The sequence below is a fragment of the Sus scrofa genome, chromosome 8 (genome assembly GCF_000003025.6).
Source record: "Sus scrofa isolate TJ Tabasco breed Duroc chromosome 8, Sscrofa11.1, whole genome shotgun sequence".
Lineage (NCBI taxonomy): Eukaryota > Metazoa > Chordata > Mammalia > Artiodactyla > Suidae > Sus > Sus scrofa.
This window is the reverse complement of record NC_010450.4, coordinates 1,865,364-1,887,004: the sequence shown is the minus strand read 5'-3', so window position 1 is coordinate 1,887,004 and position 21,641 is coordinate 1,865,364. Positions and strand designations below refer to the sequence as shown.

The 21,641-nt window shown below is 56.5% G+C and overlaps 1 protein-coding gene across 5 annotated transcripts in view; it reads right to left on the bottom strand.

Annotated features, from left to right (window-relative positions):
* Nucleotides 1–21,641, bottom strand: part of HTT (huntingtin) — a 124,235-nt gene that overhangs the window by 46,998 nt on the left and 55,596 nt on the right. For all 5 annotated transcript variants that reach the window (XM_021100445.1, XM_013978501.2, NM_213964.1 and 2 more), the window contains 13 exon segments: nt 21,075–21,226; nt 19,920–20,122; nt 17,875–18,001; nt 16,401–16,528; nt 14,663–14,773; nt 11,610–11,687; nt 11,091–11,314; nt 9,974–10,052; nt 9,718–9,879; nt 8,905–8,960; nt 4,734–4,882; nt 2,821–2,957; nt 915–1,031 (listed from right to left, as the gene is read on the bottom strand). In XM_021100445.1, the coding sequence (XP_020956104.1) occupies nt 915–1,031; nt 2,821–2,957; nt 4,734–4,882; nt 8,905–8,960; nt 9,718–9,879; nt 9,974–10,052; nt 11,091–11,314; nt 11,610–11,687; nt 14,663–14,773; nt 16,401–16,528; nt 17,875–18,001; nt 19,920–20,122; nt 21,075–21,226 (1,723 nt within the window).

Below are 21,641 nucleotides of genomic sequence, written 5' to 3'. Positions count from 1 at the left end.
GGCTCTGCGCTGCTGCTTCTCCCCAAAGCCCTCCGCCGGGAGGCACCTGCCCGCCCTCCTCTCACAGCCACACCTACGCCGCCAGCAGAGCCCACGGCTTCGGTGCTGCCTCCAGCCGATGGCCCCCTCCCGCCCCCCACTCGCCCCCTCCCCTCGGGCCCTGAGCCCCAAGCACACACACCCTTGCCCTCCCGGCCAGCTCCCAAGCCCACCCTGCCACCCCTTCGTAGCAGCCTGTGAAGGTTCCCCGGGTCCTCAGCCCGCAGCCCTTCCCCAGGCACCCCTTACTTCCTTCAGGTCCATGCGAACTCGCCCCCCGTCCCCCCAGGGCAGCAGAGCCCCCCGCTTCTCTGCTATGCTCAGCTCAGCGGGCATACACCTCACTAACCCACTTCTCTGTATCTGCCTCCCTCCCCCCGACTCCAGCTCAGCTTGCACTGGCTCTGTCCACAGGGTACCCACTGCCAACGCCCGGAACTGTGCCGGGCACCTTGTCCTCAACGCTGGGTGCCTCGTGCTACACAGCACAGCCACATGGCTGCCTTCCATCGTGCTCTCCTGACTACAGAAATTCTGAATGGTGGATAACTGCTGAATTATTTCCAAAGTGCTAAGGAAAAGCAGCCACAGGGCAAGTAAAAGCCAGAATGAGGTAGGCAGTGAGTGACCAGGCAAGGACACGCGCTCTGGGGTCACTTCCCAGCGGGTGCCCTGGGGACACCTTGCCCCGGGACCCGCACCTGGAGGAGACAAGACTGAGGGGCTGCCTCTTGGCCCGCGACGGCAGAGGACGGCCGTGCCATGAAGCCTCTGCGATCCGAGGCAGAGCCCGCCGCCAGCCCCGCCTCCCCCGAGAAGCTTCACCCACCCAGGGGTGCCACAGAGACTGCCAGGGCGGCAGGAGGGCGACGAACCTGCTGTCTGGCCAGCATCGGGAGGATGACGTCGGCCACCTGCCGCGACAGCCGCTTCCACTTGTCCTCGCTCTCCTTGTGGCACTGCTGCAGGACCAGGATGAGCATCTCCAGCACCTGCACGGGACGGCTCCGCTGGAAGCCCCGCCAGCCACCTGCACGGCGCGCCGGCCGCCCCGCCCGCCCAGCTGGGAGGCGCCAGGGCCCAAGCCCACGTGCCCCTGGAGGGCTGAGGAGCCACTGGGACGCGGGGGGTGGGAGAAGGGAAGAGGCCGCCGGGGGCGAGGGGGCGCGGCCCCGGAGGACCGACCGCCAGCACCGCCACGGCCTCCCACGGTCACAATCAGAGGAAAGGCGGCGGAGGAAAACCAGGTTCCTCTTCAGCTTGGGCGGAACACGAGCACAGCCCGGGCCAGACTGCTGCGCGGACACCGTCTGGCTTTTGTGAGCTTCTCGGCAAGGCTGCGCTTCCACCGAGGCAGCTGACCTCAGAGAGGGTGGAGGCGGGGGAGCCCGGGTGTGTCAGGGACCCCTCTCCTCACAGATACCTAAAGGCCTGTTTGTTTCTGTAAACACGGTTCTCCTGGCACACGGCCGCGGCGAGCATGTGACCGCAGCCATGAGCCTGCAAAGCTTGGAAGCGTCTATCCCCCGCTGGTTCACAGAGAAGGCCTGTCCACGCGATGTGGCTGCTCTCAGACAGGCGCCCCCAGAGGAGCCCCCAGGAAGCCGCCCGACTGGCCCTTCCACAGCAGCCTCTGCCCACCTGCCCGGGAGCTGACTCGAGTCAAAGACAGCACCAACCACCCCCCGACCCCGCCGCGCGCCTGGATAGGCTGGGCGCGCCGAGGCCACCAAGCCGCCCTTGGGGGTTCCCAGCAGAGCTCACCAGGCGTCAGGCCCTGGCTCTCAGACCTCTTTATGGCACCTCTGAGATCTGACTAAACACTAAGCATCTAATTAAATATTACCTAGCTTAACCAAAACAAGATGCACAAAGAAAATGTTTCTACGAGAAAAGCTTACGACTTTTAAGATTCAAAACCAAACAGCTAAGGAGCCAAAAGAAATTACCAAAGTAAGCGAGGGCTGGACAAGTGTACCAGCTACAAGAGAGGAGTCACTAAAAAGCCAGATTTCTGGGAGTTCCCGTCGTGGCGCAGTGGTTAACGAATCCAACTAGGAACCATGAGGTTGCGGGTTCGATCCCTGCCCTTGCTTAGTGGGTTAACGATCCAGCGTTGCTGTGAGCTGTGGTGTAGGTTTGCAGACGCGGCTCAGATCCCGTGTTGCTGTGGCTCTGGGGTAGGCTGGCAGCTACAGCTCCGATTAGACCCCTAGCCTGGAAACCTCCATATGCCACAGAAGCAGCCCGAGAAATAGCAAAAAGACAAAAAATAAATAAATAAATAAAAATAAAAAAATTTTTAAAAAAGCCAGATTTCTGCTTTTATCCTGCCTCAAACCATCCAAAAATTCCTGTTCCACCTTAAAGAAAATGAAGCCAGAGGCTCAAAGGAAAAGACCCTGGCCCTCTATCCACACAGTGGTAAATAAATGTGCAAATAAAGTCTTAAAATTATATCCGGTTTGAGATTTTTTTTAAAAAAAATCACTCTTCAAGACACTACCATTTGGATCCATGTTGCTGATTAATTGACTTTTGGTCCTTGTTTGGAAAAGAGGGCCTGCCTTTTACGACCTGGGGGTTGCCGGCCAGGCTGTACTGCCTTCGAGACGGATCCCCGCCAAACCGCCCCCCCCCCCCCCCGCGTCTCCCCACCCGAGAGCCCAGGGCTGGCGTAAAGCAGCACTGGGCTGCCTGGCAGGCAGTGGCCACCTGACATTTCCCTGTGTGTCTGCGGGACGGGGAAGGGCCAGCGGCCGCCCTGCAGCCTCCTCTTACCTGATGGTACTGGACGAGCCTCAGCAGCATGGACACCACCACCTCCTTCTGGGTCTCGAGCTCTTTTCCTGCATCAGCCTTATTGGTTCCTCTTAAAACGAAGAGGTCGTGGACGATGGGCTGCAGAGCCGGAATGGCTGTGGGAACAAAGGTGTGATGGGACAGTGAGGCTTGGGAGACACGCTGGCGCCTCCAAAATGCTTCCATCATCCAGACTCGGCCTTGAGATGAAGGTGAAGGACGAGCGTCGTGAACCTGTCCGCACACCGTCACGGAGACCACGGGTCCTCCCCCGCCGCCCAACAACGGCGTGAAGTCTTTTTTAAAAATCCCCAGACAAAAAACTAGAGTTCCTGGGACATAACATGACTTCAGACACAGAGACAGAAATTCAAAATAATACAGCCTTCCAACTAGCTAAACAGCAACAGCCTATTCTCAGACGTAACCTACGAAAAGATGTACCCGACGAGAGGACAAATGCTTTTCATCTTTCCCAGCAGGCAACTTTTAACCCAAGTCCTGGACGTCCATGCTGTTTTAAGCGCCTGAACTCGCTATCTCATTAGACAAAGGTTGTCCCCCAAGTCATGTCCTTCCCCAGAACAGTCACCTTCCTCGAACAGCAACAGCCCCATGAAGAAGGGATCGGAGAGATTCCCTTCGCTGAGAAGGGTGCAGCCCGGTCACGTGACCAAGGTGCCCGCAAGGCTCACCCGCTCACCCTCAGTCACATGCCCGCACGCCTGACGACACTCCCAGATGCCAGGCCTTCCAGTACAAAGCAGTGGGCTTGGCTGCCCGTCAACCTTCTCCCACAGACCCTGTGGGCCAGGAAGCTCGGGTCCTCCCACTATCAGGCACCTGCACTTGACCTCCATCCACGGACCCCAAGTCCACGGGTACAGTCACGTGTCCCTTCGCCGAGGCATGAATCTGAGCCCTAGCGCAGCCACCATGAAGGTGTGGAAATGGAGGGGCCGAGCCCCATCACAGCCTGGCCCAGGGCTCGGTGACGGCCCCACTGCACATCCCCAACGGGGAGCTCCACGTGCGGCAGGGGTCTCGGGAGGCACCCGGATTGCAGTTCAAAAGCCTACAGATTCCTGGAGTTCCCGTCGTGGCACAGTGGTTAACGAATCCGACTAGGAACCATGGGGTTGCGGGTTGGGTCCCTGCCCTTGCTCAGTGAGTTAACTAACGATCCGGCGTTGCCATGAGCTGCGGTGTAGTTTGCAGACGCGGCTCGGATCCCGCGTTGCTGTGGCTCTGGCGTAGGCCGGGGGCTACAGCTCCGATTCGACCCCTAGCCTGGAAACCTCCATATGCCGCGGGAAAGGCCCAAAGAAATAGCAAAAAGACAAAAAAAAAGAAAAGCCTACAGATTCCTGACAGTGAAGCCAGAGATAAGTCGGTAGGAAAATGCTAGGACGGCAGTTTAAAAGTCCGGAGCAAGATTTACAGCTCATTCCTAAAACCACACAACCTCGCCCCACAGGATGGAAGGAGGCCACCGGAGCCACGGACCGTCTTCTGTGCTCCTCTCTGAAGCTCCCACGAGATAACCAGGGAAACAAGGCCCGGAGTCAAGGCCACCCTGTGCCTTCCCGTCGCACTGGACAGTACCCGCTGTGCCTCCTTAGCTGCGTCTTTAAGGTCCTTGCTGCGTCTGGCCGGACAAGAGCGGCTGTGTCAGCCTCCCCGCCGCCTGCGTGGCCTCTCCAGCGAGCTTCTCCCCCAGGGGTCAAGGCCCTTGAGAGTGAAGAATGTGCTCGCTCCTTTTCCAGACACCTGGAACCAGCGTTCACAGCGCACACCCACACACGCACGTGCCTGCACACATGCACACGGCTGAAGGGGCCGGAAGCACACGGTGACTTCTGGAGCCTGCAGGGAAAGGTCTGGCCCCTTACCGTGTGTCACAGCCTTCCTGCCACTGGCCATGATGCCGTCACAGAGCTGGATGATTTTAGGAATTCCAATGATCTGTTTTGAATGATAGCGTTCATAAGACAGCAGTACCAGGAAGAAAAAGATGTTTGGAATAATTGCCTCTGATTCCCTAGAAACAAAAACATACGTTCAGACAGGCCTTTTAAAAGGAAGACACACATGCACACAAACAGCATGAAGCGACACACGACTCAAAAGTTGAGAGCACGTGTGTGAGAAACGGGAGTGCGGTCGGGGGACGAGCGCACGGCCCGCTCGAGGAGCCTTGGCGACTCGATTCGGTCCCATCCATGTCACCCCACTTTCCTGTCTCGGCCGGGCCCAGCACGTCCCCCTGGAGGCCTGCACAGCCGGCCGGGCTGAGCCCAAGCAGGGAGAGGGCCCCCCCGCCCCAGCACTGGACGCCCAGCACACAAGCGTCTCAGCTCTCCACCTGCCCCACCTTCAGGGGAGGAAACACAGCCCGGGAGAAAAGGCCCCGGTGCCACAGGAAGAGAGTGAGAGGCCGGCCTCTGGGCCCTCAGAGCAGCCTCTCTGCCCCCCCGGCTCCCCAACAGCTACCAAGGACTTCAAAACTAAACGGCCTTCACTTCCAGTAATTATCCTCAGAGAAGGAAGCACTAAAACCTTACCCTCCACAGGGAAGAGCTGCCGTCAACGTACGTAAAGTGCAGTCACTGCCTCCACCAGAGACAGACAGTCCCCTTCTCAACACTGGCCACTGCCCCTACTAGAGTCAGTCCCATCTCAACACTGGCTACCAGAGACAGCCCAACTCAACACTGCCGACCAGAGACAACCCATCTCAACACTGGCTAAGAGACAGCCCATCTCAACACTGGCCAAGAGACAGCCCATCTCAACACTGGTACCAGAGACAGCCCATCTCAACACTGGTACCAGAGACAGCCCATCTCAACACTGCCTACCAGAGACAGCCCCATCTCAACACTGGTACCAGAGACAGCCCATCTCAACACTGCCTACCAGAGACAGCCCCATCTCAACACTGCCTACCAGAGACAGCCCCATCTCAACACTGGTACCAGAGACAACCTATCTCAACACTGCCTACCAGAGACAGCCCATCGCAACACTGCCTACCAGAGACAACCTATCTCAACACTGCCTACCAGAGACAGCCCCATCTCAACACTGCCTACCAGAGACAACCTATCTCAACACTGCCTACCAGAGACAGCCCCATCTCAACACTGGTACCAGAGACAGCCCATCTCAACACTGCCTACCAGAGACAGCCCATCTCAACACTGGCTAAGAGACAGCCCATCTCAACACTGGTACCAGAGACAACCTATCTCAAAACTGCCTACCAGAGACAGCCCATCTCAACACTGCCTACCAGAGACAGCCCCATCTCAACACTGGTACCAGAAACAGCCCATCTCAACACTGCCAACTAGAGACAGCCCATCTCAACACTGCCTACCAGAGACAGCCCATCTCAACACTGGCTAAGAGACAGCCCATCTCAACACTGGTACCAGAGACAACCTATCTCAAAACTGCCTACCAGAGACAACCTATCTCAACACTGCCTACCAGAGACAGCCCCATCTCAACACTGCCTACCAGAGACAGCACCATCTCAACACTGCCTACCAGAGACAGCCCCATCTCAACACTGGTACCAGAGACAGCCCATCTCAACACTGCCAACTAGAGACAGCCCCATCTCAACACTGGTACCAGAGACAGCCCATCTCAACACTGCCTACCAGAGACAGCCCCATCTCAACACTGGTACCAGAGACAGCCCATCTCAACACTGGTACCAGAGACAGCCCATCTCAACACTGGTACCAGAGACAGCCCATCTCAACACTGGTACCAGAGACAGCCCATCTCAACACTGCCTACCAGAGACAGCCCCATCTCAACACTGGTACCAGAGACAGCCCATCTCAACACTGCCTACCAGAGACAGCCCCATCTCAACACTGGTACCAGAGACAGCCCATCTCAACACTGCCTACCAGAGACAGCCCCATCTCAACACTGGTACCAGAGACAGCCCATCTCAACACTGCCTACCAGAGACAGCCCATCTCAACACTGCCTACCAGAGACAGCCCCATCTCAACACTGGTACCAGAGACAACCTATCTCAAAACTGCCTACCAGAGACAACCTATCTCAACACTGCCTACCAGAGACAGCCCCATCTCAACACTGCCTACCAGAGACAGCCCCATCTCAACACTGGTACCAGAGACAACCTATCTCAACACTGCCTACCAGAGACAGCCCATCGCAACACTGCCTACCAGAGACAACCTATCTCAACACTGCCTACCAGAGACAGCCCCATCTCAACACTCCCTACCAGAGACAACCTATCTCAACACTGCCTACCAGAGACAGCCCCATCTCAACACTGGTACCAGAGACAGCCCATCTCAACACTGCCAACTAGAGACAGCCCATCTCAACACTGCCTACCAGAGACAGCCCATCTCAACACTGGCTAAGAGACAGCCCATCTCAACACTGGTACCAGAGACAACCTATCTCAAAACTGCCTACCAGAGACAGCCCATCTCAACACTGCCTACCAGAGACAGCCCCATCTCAACACTGGTACCAGAGACAGCCCATCTCAACACTGCCTACCAGAGACAGCCCCATCTCAACACTGGTACCAGAGACAGCCCATCTCAACACTGCCTACCAGAGACAGCCCCATCTCAACACTGGTACCAGAGACAGCCCATCTCAACACTGCCTACCAGAGACAGCCCATCTCAACACTGCCTACCAGAGACAGCCCCATCTCAACACTGGTACCAGAGACAACCTATCTCAAAACTGCCTACCAGAGACAACCTATCTCAACACTGCCTACCAGAGACAGCCCCATCTCAACACTGCCTACCAGAGACAGCCCCATCTCAACACTGGCTACCAGAGACAGCCCATCTCAACACTGCCTACCAGACACAGCCCATCGCAACACTGCCTACCAGAGAGCCCATCTCAACACTGGTACCAGAGACAGCCCCATCTCAACACTGCCTACCAGAGACAGCCCATCTCAACACTGGCTAAGAGACAGCCCCATCTCAACACTGGCAATTGCCTCTACTAGAGTCAGTCCCCTTCTCAACACTGGCTACCAGAGACAGCCCAACTCAACACTGCCTACCAGAGACAGCCCATCTCAACACTGGTACCAGAGACAGCCCATCTCAACACTGCCTACTAGAGACAGCCCCATCTCAACACTGCCTACTAGAGACAGCCCCATCTCAACACTGCCTACCAGAGACAGCCCCATCTCAACACTGGTACCAGAGACAGCCCATCTCAACACTGCCTACTAGAGACAGCCCCATCTCAACACTGCCTACCAGAGACAGCCCCATCTCAACACTGGCTAAGAGACAGCCCCATCTCAACACTGGTACCAGAGACAGCCCATCTCAACACTGCCTACCAGAGACAGCCCCATCTCAACACTGGTACCAGAGACAGCCCATCTCAACACTGGCTACCAGAGACAGCCCCATCTCAACACTGCCTACCAGAGACAGCCCCATCTCAACACTGGCTAAGAGACAGCCCCATCTCAACACTGGTACCAGAGACAGCCCATCTCAACACTGCCTACCAGAGACAGCCCCATCTCAACACTGGCTAAGAGACAGCCCATCTCAACACTGGCTAAGAGACAGCCCATCTCAACACTGCCTACCAGAGACAGCACATCTCAACACTGGCTAAGAGACACCGCATCTCAACACTGCCTACCAGAGACGGCCCTATCTCAACACTGGCTTCTCTATGACGAAACCAGTGAGTCTCCCATCAAATGAGCATTCACTTAGCAAACTATTATAATTAAATGCTTTGAAATGTGACATGAAAACTGACGTCATATGGGATAATCAAATGCAGAACTACTTTTAAATGCTGAGATATTTATTTGTTCATCATTTTTTAAGGGAAACAACAACAAAAAAATGCACAGCATGTTAATCAGGTTTCCATGAACAGCAACGCCTAAAAGACACCTAACAATCCTTTAAAGTAAAGGTTCATCTCAATAATCTAAAAGTACATGTAATTACATAACAAGGACAAGAAATCCAAACAACAAAATGCTATTACCTGAACTGGCCCACTTCAATGTATTCAAACTGCTTCAGCACAAATCCAATAAACACCTGCAGGCAGGCACACAGAGTTTTTACATCAGTAATCTAAACGAGCAGACTGGGCTACTGTTGTGCATGTTCGCTCACGTAAGTCTTTAACCATTTTCCTGAGAGTAGATAAATTTGTTTGTGTGCAAGAGCTCAAATGTGTTTATTTCGAGACACTTCCAGAAACCCTGAAACACATTTACTGAACTGAGGTGAAACTCTTTGCAAAAGGAAATGACAGATACCAGGAGTCCCCGGGCAGCACCTATCTGCTCTGTGCCCCGCAGGCCGGACCACACAGATCTCCCGGGATGGCTTAGGCACAAGGGGCCCAGGCACATGCACCTCTCCCACGCCAGCATTCAGAGGCGTGACATCGTGGGGGCACCGAGAGGTGAGGCCCGGGGGGCTCGGGGGTCAGCCACTGCCCCACAGAAGAGGTGAGCCGACTCTAGATGGCTTGAATCCGAACATCAGAGCTGATGACCCTCCAAAGAGTAACTCTTAATTACATCCTACTATTCAAATTCAAGTTTATCTCGGAGCAGGGCAGGGTGCGTGACGGCAAATGTGCAAAGGCCAACTCTGGACTGGGAGGGCTTGAGCCGAGGTGCCAACACCTAGGAGCACGGGGCCTTCTGGAGCAACCAGCACACAACCAGCGACTGGTGGGGAAAACAAGCTGCGCTCATCTTTGAGGTAGGTGCCAGTGTCTTTTTAGGTGAATGTGCATTAAATTATGAACAGGAAAGGTAGATGAAAGATAACAGCAACAAACCTGATCAGAATCCAGAAGACAGTAATTAACCCGTAGCTGAACCAGCTGCGCCAGCAAATCCAAAACCTGCTTCTGTAACTGCACGGAGGTGGTGGTCGTGTACTGTTTTAAAGCTTTTATAACGAGAGGCTCGAAGAGGCGGATGTGGTTATGCAGAGCAGTCTGAGAAGAAAAGAAAGAGTCCGTGAGCAAGTCTTCAAGCAGCTGAGGCCAGCACCCGGACCGCGCCCGGCCTGCGCCTGCAGCTCCCGGTTACCTTGTCCGCACGGTTCTTGGTGACACTGGTGAGGTTTGTCTTCAGTTGGGTGGACACTTTCTGGAGTACGTCAAACCACCTGCCAGACAGAAAAAAGGCGAGCAAGAAATGCCGTTAAACACTGCCCCCGGACTCAGCTATGCTCCAGGCCACACGAACTCAGAACCACATCAGAGCCTCTTGAAGTCAGCAAGAGCCTGAACAGCCACTCGGCATTCGGCTGGCCAGAAGCTCTTTGTTGCACGGAGATAATCAGACGAAACTGAGCGTTTAGAGGCGACTGACAGCCCAGAGGCAGGCCACACTCTGCTGCGAGACTCATTCCCCAGCCGTGTGTAGGCAGCCGGAGAGCGGACGGCCACTTGAAAGACTCAGTGATCAGAAGGCAGCACTTGATTCCGTGGGAGAACATTTCCGTAAATGCTGACATCAATTATAACCTTTTCTTTCTAGGAAACACATACGACAGTGAATGACTGTGATCAGACACCTGCTTGTTCTGGTCACACCCCACATTATTAGACAGAGTATTTGTAGAGCCTTGTTCTTGAGACGTGGAGAAACAGTTCACACATCCCTCGCTAAAGCCCTGAACATGGGCACTTCCCTAAAATACTCCAGTATTTTAACGGCAGCTCTTTTATCACCACATCTCCATGAAGAAAAACCAGGAATTCTATTGCTGCTGCAGGGCAGTAACTCAAACATCCGCTGATGATTGACGGTAATTTAAGAAACAGCTACTATAATTCCAGGCACCATAAACACAGCCGTAATTTGAGTGAAAAGAGACTTTTAACCACAACGTTTCAAAACACAGGGTAGTATCAGCCAAGACGCTTCTGTGCCCGTCCAACACCCTGACACTCCAGCCCCGCTGCGCCTCCTTAGCCCTCGGCCCCGGAAGTGCCGCCAGTAGACACCACCTTACCCCACAGGGCCCTGTCGGCAGGAGCCTGGCTCGGTGCCTGCAGGGTCTGGGGACATGCAGCGCCCCCGCCCTCTCGCTCCGGCCCAGTCCCGCCGCACTCACTGGCCTGCGGCCTCTTTGAGGGCAGGGCCAGGCCTCAGCAGGTTTCCTAGCGCTCCCTGGGCAAGCACGCCAGGAGGAGGTTACCCTGAGGCGTCGTGGTCCTGCTCCGCCTGCACCAAGTTCCTCAGGCTGGCGTCGGCGAGGGCCTGGGTGAAGTGGGTGTACGGAGCCATGAAGCAGTAGTGGTACAAGCCCGGCCTCACGCTGGAGGAGCCCAGGCGCTGAGCGCGGCCCTGAGACTTGCTGGGGGTGGAGGCCAAGCCGTCGAACTGGGAGGCCAAGTTTGTCCCGAAGAGCGTCTTCAACAACTAGAGCAGAAGAAGCCAAGCCATCACTGCCTGACTTCGGGCAGCATGCACCCCGCTTTCAGAGTCTCCCCACAGGCGGCTGGATGCGGCAGCAAACCCGCAGACCGGGAAGGGCCTGGAGGGACGCCAGGGCAACAGCCAAGGCGTGAGAGCCCCTGCCCCCCAGTGGCCAGCCTGCTGCTCCGGGAGGAGGGGAGCGAGGGCGGGCCGCACCTGCCAGTCACGGGGCCTCCCAGGTGACAGGCAGCGTGGCGCCGAGGCGAGGACCCGGGCTTCAAGGAAGCTGCTTTCTCACCTGCTGCACGCACACAGTCGCCATTGTTGGTTCTCGGCTGAAGCAGGATTTCAGGTAGCCCAGGATCTCCTCAACACACTGTGGGGGGCGACAGCAGGACACTAAGGTGACTCACAAGGGACCTATTAACGTGAATCCCGGACGGACTGAAGACACGGCCCAGCTGCCGTTTACACTGCACTCACTGGTAACCGTCGGCGGAGACCCAGAAGAAGGCGTTCGTGTGTCATCGAGAGCAGGGAAGTCGGTAAAGGCATGGAAATCTAAGGAGCCAGACCTCAACCTTCCTCCCGTGCATCCGTTTTATTTTATTTTGCTTTTTAAGGCTGCACGTGTGGCACCTAACCCTAACCCTAAACCCTAACCCTCCTTGGCACACGGAGGTGCCCAGGCTAGGAGTCCGATTGGAGCTACAGCTGCCGGCCTACACCACAGCCACAGCAACGCAGGATCTGAGCCGCATCTGCAACCTACACCACAGCCCATGGAAACACCGGGTCCTTAACCCACTGAGCGAGGCCAGGGATCAAACTCGCATCCTCATGGATACTGGTTGGGTTCGTTACCACTGAGCCACGACAGGAACTCCCCTTCCATGAATTTATATGCTGGCTCGTCCAGAACCTACCCAGGAACATCTGCTGTCCACTCAGCACCCCGCCCTGTTCCTGGTGCAGGAGTTCAGAGCACAGGGTGAAAGCGCTTTGTGGGGCCCCTGCAGAGGTCCAGCTGACCGTAATGCACAACACCTCAAGTCTGGTTCACCTCAAAACTCCTCGAGGTGTCCCACAGCAATATACCAGGATGACCCCCGACAGCCTGCAAATGCCTATATCCGCAACCTCTCGCCATCCTCAAAAATGGAGGGGCTGGCATCCGAGGCCCTGTGAAGGCTTGGGCCAGGCGCCCAGCTTCACAGCGCCTCCTGGCGGCCACCGGGTTACCCGCCCCTGCCTCCATCGCACCAACCGGACTGAAGGGCCTCTCGCTTCACCTGCTCGGTGTGCTTGGACTAAAGAGCAAGGCATTGCTGTGACTTCAAGTACCCAGGACCAGGTCTGTTCAACACTCTGACTCACTCCCGTCAGAATAACTGTTCAAGGCTGTGCTCCGCAGGGCTGAGCTTGTGTTTTCCGAGCTCGTGCAGAGACCCAGTAAGCGCTAACTGAAGAACTGCAACCAGAGCCCTTCATGTCTCACCATCCAACACCGACAAACACCCACGGACTGCTCAGCACGCACCGGAAACTGAGCCAGGCACGGAAAACAGGTGGGAAAAGGATGCTATCAGTGGCCTTCTACGAGCATCCAGTAACAGGGACACAAGCCCCAGAGCCAGAAGGAACACACAATATAACGGAGCAGACTCCCCCACCAGGCGACACGGGGTGAGAGACCGGCCCACCTACAGCCCGACAACTGCACAAACCCAGGCACACGGAAAACCGCGGTTCCGAGACACTGAACCTGGGGCCCTGGAGGACAGCGATTCCGGAGCACGGGATCCAAGCCAAGGCAGCCCTACTGCTGCCCAGCTCACCGTCCTGGGAGAGCTTCCGGGGGTGGCACAAGGACGAGGGACAGAGCAGAGACCAGGGAACCCCCTGAATCAAGGCGAGGCTGAGATTTCTGGGGCAAGGGAAACAGTGCAGGCTTGCCGGACAGGGCTGCAAAGAAGACAGGCCGCAGAGAGGACTCGGGAGCCTGGAGAGGCCCTGGCGTGTCCAAGGCAGAGGCCAGGGGGGCGGCACTCAGAGTCCACCTAGGGCTGGGGCTGGGGCATCTTCCCAGCCAGGCGTTGCCTCAGGGGGGAGCTAAGCCCTGCTCCAACCTCCGAGATGACACAGGGAAAGAGCACAAGAGAAAACTGAGAAGAAACATGAGCGTACCACGATGAGAGCCAGGCAAGCTTTATGCACATCAAGAAAAGATGCAGAGAAATGAAAACAAATTAATTTCATTTTATTTCACTTTAAAAGGTCGTGTAAGAGTTCCCATTGTGGCTCAGTGGGTTAAGAACCTGACTAGTATCCATAAGGATGTGAGTTCAATACCTGGCTCTGCTTAGTGGGTTAAGGATCCAGCACTGCTGTAAGCTGAAGCTAGGATCTGGCATGGCTGTGGCTGCGATGTAGGCCGGCAGCTGTAGCTATGATTCGATCCCTTGCCTAGGAACTTCCATATGCTGCAGGTGTGACCCTAAAAAAAAAAGAGTTCCCGTGGTGGCTCAGTGGTTGGTGATTCTGACTGCTGGGAACCATGAGGTTGTGGGTTCGATCCCTGGCCTTGCTCAGTGGGTTGAGGATCCGGCATTGCCGTGAGCTGTGGTGTAGACTGCAGACGCGGCTCAGATCCCAAGTTGCTATGTCTCTGGCGTGGGCCAGAGACTACAGCTCCAACTGGACCCCTGGCCTGGGAACCTCCATATGCTGTGGGTGCGGCCCTAAAAGGACAAAAGATAAAAAAAAAAAAAAAAAAAAAAAAAGAAAAAAATCATATATAAAGCAGGCCACCAGTCAGTAACTCACTTTGAAATTCATTAGAAACCAAGATGCCCCAGTAGCACGACAGGTGGACACACACACACAACAAAGCCAACGGGCAGGACACCAACTGTGGGAGTCGAGGACACAGTGTGGGTGCTGGCACCCAACAAGGCGAAGGCGGGAGAGGAGGGCTTCGGACGTGGAGCCTCGAGCACAGCTCTGCCGTTCCCCAAGGTACCCAAGGAGCGAGCCCTGCACTCTCACCGAGAGCTCCGATCCTCTCCACCTGCAGTAGCCAAACACAGGACCTGTCAGGGGTTCTGAACCTGCAACTCAGTTCCACTGGGTCTGAGCCGATGCACAGGAAAGTGAAAGCAGGCAAACCCAAGCCCTCCAACTGGAGGCTAAGACAGGCGTCAGGCCGGGTGTCAGAACCGCAGAACCTCCTCCCCGCTTGCCGGACGTGCCAGCTGACGCGGCGGCCTCACTGGGTGAGCACAGGGGCGGCAGGCCCAGCGCTGCGTCTCAAGGTGCCAGCACAGCTCAACGAGAAGAAAAGAAACAGACCTTCCCGATGTCCTGCAGCGTCGCCACCTCCAGCACCTGGGAGAGGACATCCAAGGCAGAGCGTAGAAGGCCCCCGAACTTCTCAGTGCCGCTCTGGAGATCCAAGGTGACCTTGAGAGGCAAGGGGGACACGGGTCACTGGTGTGGGGGCGTTCCGGGTGCTGGGACAGACATGTCTGCTGGGGGAGGGCTGCCGTATGCACTGCTGGGCAGCCCCACACGCCCACTGCCTGGGGAGGGGGCTCTACCTGTCTGGCCCACAGCACAAGGAAGTTCCTGGGCTGGGGATCGAACCCTCGCCACAGCAGTGACAACATGGGATCCTTAACCACTAGGCCATCAGAGAACTCCTGTTTGTTTCTGGTTTGGGGAAAATGCCTTGGGAAGGAAATTACTCCTTTGAATAGCTATATAAAAACTGTTATTTCCAGGGAGTTCCCTCCGTGGCTTAGTGGAAACAAATCCGACTAGTAACTGTGAGGAGGCCAGTTCGATCTCTGGCCTCACTCAGTGGGCTGGGGATCTGGTGTTGCCCTGAGCTGTGGTCAAGGTCGCAGATGTGGCTCAGATCTGGCGTGCAGGCCAGCAGCTACAGCTCCGATTTGACCCCCAGTCTGAGAACTTCCAAGTTGCCATAAGTGTGGCCCTAAGAAGCAGAAACACCAAAAAGACAAAAAAACCTGTTATTTCCAAAGGCGCCTTCCAATTTACCCCAGCGTCACTGAAAGAAGTAATTCCTAACCTTCTATCGTGAGAGGAAAATGCGTAACGCCCATCCTACCAGTGCTTGACAAGCAGCCTATGAAAACCCGGGACAAGCGGCCTCCTCCACACGCATTAGGGCCGCTGGGGGAATCAGTGTCAAGTGCAGACACGGCCTCTCAGCCTGGCCGCCGCACGGCACCAGTCTCCAGAGGTGTTACGATCCTCCAGGACCCGGCTGAATCAGATCAGGCAGTGACCACCCCCACTGAACAGGCCAGGAGAAGGCGCAGGTCCCTGGACACAAAACCTAAGAACAAGGGAAAGTGGGAGAGACTGACCACGAAAACTAAAACTTACAAAAACACCACAATAAATAGAAAGGCATCCGCTCAGTGACATCAAATCTACCCAATCATGATGGAGAGAAACACTCTCTGGCCAAAAGGGAGAGGACAGCGGGTAAGAAATAAGGGACGAGAATGAAAACATAAGTGACCTCAAGACTGGGATCACTGCTGTGTCGACAACAAGCCGAGGAGGCAGGAGAAACCCACGGAGGGGCAAGTGTGTGCTGCCAGGTCCCCAGGGGGCGGGGGGGCTCGGGACGCCCAGACACAGCACAGCCAGTCACAGAGCGGCCACTCTTCCGACGAGGATCCTAAGTTTTGTATCATAGAAGCTACTGGAAACGCAGACAAAAGATAAAAAAGCTAATTGTGGGAGTTCCCTGGCGGTCTAGGGGTGAGGGCTTGATGCTTTCTCCACTGCAGCCAGGTTCGATCCCTGCGCTGGGAACAGAGACCCCACAAAACCACTGCACACCTTGGTGTGGGGGGAAACAAAAACACCAAAACACAAACACAAACAAAAACAAACAGAAAAACCCCATATGAAAAAGCCAATTGTAATTTACATCCCAAAGGCCTGCCTTACATATTACATATTTACAGGTGGGCATAGGAGCTACCGATCTTCCAAACACCAGTGCCCGCTGAATGTGTGAATGGGCGTGTTTTTACCGAAGATACCGTACCTTATAGTTTGCGTGAGTAGCTTTCAGAACATCGTGCAGTTTGAGGTAAGAAGGGAGGTGACAGAAGCTGCCCAGTGACGAGGACTTGTTTGCAGCGACAGGCCCTGAGGTATCCGACTGTCGAGCGGCTTTAAACACACACACAAAATTAACTTCTAGACCAAAAGTATATACTTGCCAAGTTTTAAAGAGATTCCTGGTAATAATTATCTTTAAAGTATTCTAGTAGAATAAAATTGAAATTTTCCCTCTGACTTTTTGATTATTTAGAAATAACGAGAAATTGACTGATAAACCTAACTAGACTCTAAGTACCTCCCAAAAGATAAGAAAACAAAGTAGAAGAAAAAGAAGAAAAGCAGTGTGATGCTGTCACTTGTTCGTTTGGGCCTGGCTGCCTGCTGGTGAACCAGAGGGACGACTAATTCAATGGCTCTCGGCCAATCTCAGAAGCTCTCAGAGCACAAGGCTCCCGGTGGCACATGGGCTAATGTCCAGTCCTGGCAGGTCACCCCGGAAGCAGTCAAGCAGGGACGATGGGAACGGGAACGCGCTCTCGACACCGTAAAGCGGACTTGCATCCTCACTAGGCTGAGATTAAACAGGAAACCCAACCACCGGGTGAGGTTTCAACGACTGCGATTCGGAGCTCAGTCCACCGACTCCGTCAGGAAGGACGGTCGGTCAGCTCAGCTAACTGCGCACTCGTAGCGCTCTGATGCGTCTAAGCTGGGACACCCTCCCCGGCACTGCTCTCACCTCTTAGAAGCAGCACCTTTTAAAAAGCCTTCCCGGAAATGCTTTATAGCAAAATGCAGGGAGGGCTGCGTCTGGGCCCAGCACGGTGAGGCGGCGTGGGAACGGCTCTGGTCACCTCCTGCTCTGCCCGCTGTCCTTGTGCCAGGAGCGACGTGGGCTGCACAAGCCGCGGGGTCACGGCCTAACTGTCGTGGCCCTAACTGGCCCTCCTGTCCTGAGGCCTCCGGGCGCCGTCAGCTTCTCCGGTTCCTCTCACTCAGATGACTTCATCCCCGCTTCACCTCTCCCTCAGCCCTTCCCAACGCGCATGTTCCATCTCCTGCTTCAGGAGCCTCGCGTGTCGCAACGGACCACGTCACCCCCACCTGCGAGTCCTAGCCCTCTACCCCGCCCACCAACATCAGAGAGCCAGGAGGGGAGGGAGGACGCACAGGGCAGCCTCGCTGGGGCCAGACCCCTGCAGGCAGCCAGGCCGAGCCCGCGGGTGATCCTCGCACCCGCCCAAGGCCACGTGCGGTCCGTGTACTCGTGGCAATTAACACCGGGTGTGAGGCCGAGCCTGTGGAACCCTCTGCACTGGCATCCCTGCGACCTCTTTAGCTTCCCTCGACATACGTGTAAGCCCAGTCCTAGGTTTCCCTAACACACATGACGCCCCCCCTCCCCGCTCCCTCCCCCCTCCCCCGCTCCCTCCCCCGCAGCCGCGGCCTCACACCTGGACTGGCCTCACCGCCTTTCTTGGGACTCACGGGCACAGACGCCTGCTCTCCCGGTTCCTTCTCTTTTCCCTTTCGTCGGATCGGGCTCAGAGAAGGGGGGTTTGCTAGAGACGGCAAGGCTGCCTAAAACAGAAAGCAGGTGAAGCAGGTGTAACCGACTCAGAACTGGGTGCTCCCACCATCCACGGAAAAGAACCAACCCACATGTTTCATTTTTCCTTTGAATCCACATTTTGGAGCCCAGCCACTGTCCACATGGCCACCTACTTCAAGCCACACGATCACTGTACGAGGTGGGACTGAGCCACACCTCCTGGCAGGTGCACTGTGGACAGAGACGGGGCCCCAGCACATCACCTCCAAGGGCGAGCAGCGGGGCCCCCTTGGGGAGCCTCAACGGGGACAAGGGGACACGTCAACGCTTTAACTCTGATTTTCCGTGAGGACACGGGCTCAGCGATGACCAAGTGGCTCATCCAAGGTCAAAGCGCATCAGCAGCAGAGACAGGCGGCAGCCGACACACTCCACGGAGCTACGCTCTTTCCAGACACGGGCAGGGGACAGAACGCCGGGGCCCGCACGGAGGAGGCAGCAAGCGCACGGGCACAGTGGCAACAGGACAGCGACGAGGACCTGCGCCCCACTCTGCGGCCCACTCCCTCCGCCGCCTGAGAGGAGTCCCCCTGTCTGCACGACAGACGCGACGGCTGAACAGCTGCCGTCGGAATGGCGGGCGAGGCGGCAGGGACACCTGGAAACACGCTAAGGGAAGGGGCGGTCAGGAAGGACACTGCCTGGGGCTGCGTCGGCGTGAAACTGTCCAGAACGCACAGATCCACAGACACAGAAAGAGCTGGAGGCCGCCGGGAGCTGGGGGCGCAGGCCGAAGGGTACAGCCCTCCTTTGGGCTCTAGAACTGACCGCGGTGATGGCCGAAGAGCTCTGTGGGGACCCTGAAACAGACACACACTCCAAAGGGGGACGTGAACCACTGCGACCGTCAGTCAGGGGGACGCTGCGCCTGCCTGGCGAGGAGCGTGTGCGCGCGCACATGCGTGTATCTGTGCATACGTAAATGTACACGCGTGTGCCCACATACAGGTAGGGGTTTTCTGCAAGACAGTGAGCAGAGAAAACAAAGAACTTGGTGAGAGCTGCGATGACTCTCATCTCCCAGCTCGAAAAATGAAAGGGAGACACGGGCACAGGCACCCAGCGGCAGAGCCGAGAAGAGCACATTCGGAGCAGGGGAGACCCCCGCGGGCAGCCCGGCAGAGCTGGCCCTGGCGGCTGGCCACCCTGCACTGCAGAGTCAGGGCTGGGGGCTCCGGTGTTCGGATGCTGGAGGCCTGGGTCGGACCTGCCTGCTCTGAGCTGGTCGCACACTGGAGCCACTATCTACACGCGGCTGTTTAAATTTAAATTTAACGGCAATTAAACAAAATCAGTTGTTCAGTTTCTTGGTTGTGCTGGCCACATTTCGAGCACTTGGTCACCACATGGGGTGAGTGGCCCTGCCCTGCTGTGTAGACGGAACGTTCCTGTCACTGCAAAGAACTGGCCGGGAGACACGGAGGGGTCAACTGTAGGCAGGATGCCTGAGCTGGAGACCCTGAGCCAGAGGAGGGGTTTCAAGGTGGCAGAGAGAGTCACCCGTGGGCTGATCTACCTGAATCCACCGTGCAAATAGTTTACCATCTGTTTTAAAGCTGTTTTTATCCAACTGTCCTTCAAAGAAAAGCAAAACCATCCCCGTTTGAGGAGAGAGCAACTTCCGCCGTGAGCGCCCGTGCCAACGCTGAAAGCCGGGGAATAAAGACGGCTGCTTCCCTCTCAGGCCTGAGCGTAAATCACAGAGGCCAAGCGGGCTACAAACAGGATGACCACATCTAGGCGTTAATGCCAAGGTCACGACGTGCGTGGCTGTGTCATTTAAGGCAAAAGCGAGCACGGAAGAGACAGGTGAGTAAAGAGAAGCCCGTGTGGAAGCCCACGGCGTCCTCGGACTGTCCTGACACGGGCACCTGAGGACGCAGTTACCTTGACTGCTGGTCCGGGAGCCACGTCGTCCAGGACGTGCGCGCAGATGTTGAGCACCTTGAGCAGGTGGGAGAAGAGCTGCTCCACCATAGGCACCAGCGAGCGGTCGCCCAGAGCCGGCCAGACCTCCTCCTGCCTGGTGGCCGCTGGGCTGGCCTCTTCCTCCAAGGTCCAGGAACTCCTCAGGGACCTGGGGGCACTGGCTGTGATACAGGAGCACGTTACCTCCCCCGGCCCCCAGGGTGGGGCGAAGCCCTGAGTCCTTCAGCCCATTGGCGCCAGGTCTGCGGGGCAGCTCTCTCCACCTGGGGGGGAGCTGACACCGCCGCTTCAGCAGGAGACGGGCACCCCCCGAATCTGCGCCCAACCTCCACGAGCGTCCCCAGCACACCCGCCCAGTGAAGTTCCACTGTGCCCAAGGCCTGCTGACCCTGCCTCCTGCGCCGTGCACTGTCTCCCAGGGCCGCGGCCGTTCCCTCACTCGCCTCTCCCCGTCGGCTTTTTTTCTAGGAGCTTCCCCGCCGCCTTCTCCGACCCACACTCCGGTCAGCCGAGCGATCTCCCTGAAGTGCTCCCCGACTGCTGGCCCGCAGCACACAGACCTTGATGGACACGGATGCCCACAGCCCTCTCCCCCAGTCCTCGTCCTCACGTGGCCGCCAGGGCTCCTTAGGGTTCTCAAATGCCACGTGCGTGCTCCCGTCGCCATGCCTGTGCCCGTGCTGCACCCTCTGCAGGGGCCCCTTCCTGCCAGCTTGTCAATCTTATTTTCTGTCCTATCTCCAGCAGAACGTGACCACCCTCCGTGCTTCAGTTTGCATGCACCCGACAAATCTGCGTCCGACCTGCGCCCGCAGCCCACGCAGCCTACTTCCTCACAGCCCTGGTGCCCAGGACAGTACCTGGCACGTGGTGCCCACCAAAATCAAATTTGAAACGAGTTTACCTACAGCTAAGGCGCTACACAGGGTAGGCGCTACTTTAAAATACTTGGCCCAGAACAGCTGCTCACAGCGCGCATCAGCGCAGGTCCCGTCTGCGATCGGACTAAAGGACCAGGCCGTCACTGGCAGTGACCTCAGTTTTTCCTCAATTCGTCCACCGCCCCCCAACCCTCAAAGACCCAGACTCCCTGTTTCAATTCAACACCAATACCTGCAAGCAAATTTCCGGCTAAAATCAAAGCGTCTTGATGGGCTGAGAGGTCCAGCGGGAACCAAGCTGAGGAGAGCAGCGTCAGGACCGTGGTGGCCATGCCGACAGTACAGCTCTTCCTGGACTCATCCGCGGCGCCCAGAGGCGGCACTCTGCAGCAGACGATTACCAGAGCAAGTCACGGGACAAGGCGAAGCGGACAGCCTTGCCTTTGCTCCTCTGAACCGAAAGGACGCCACCACACTGTTCGCTTTATCCCAGCTCTTCAAGGATTTTGCCACTGTTAGCTAACGTCTTCCTTGTATCCCTAACTGCACAAAGATCATCTGAGAAATGAAATCAGGTAGCAGATCTGATTAAAACTATTGGGGGAGTTCCCGTTGTGGCTCGGGGGAAACGAAGCCAACTGGTATCCATCAAGACAGGGGTTCGAACCCTGGCCTTGCTCAGTGGGTTAAGGATCCGGCGTTGCCGTGAGCTGTGCTGTAGGTCGAAGATGCAGCTGGGACCCCACGTTGCTGTGGCTGTGCTGTAGGCCGGCAGCTGCAGCTCCAATTCAACCCCTTG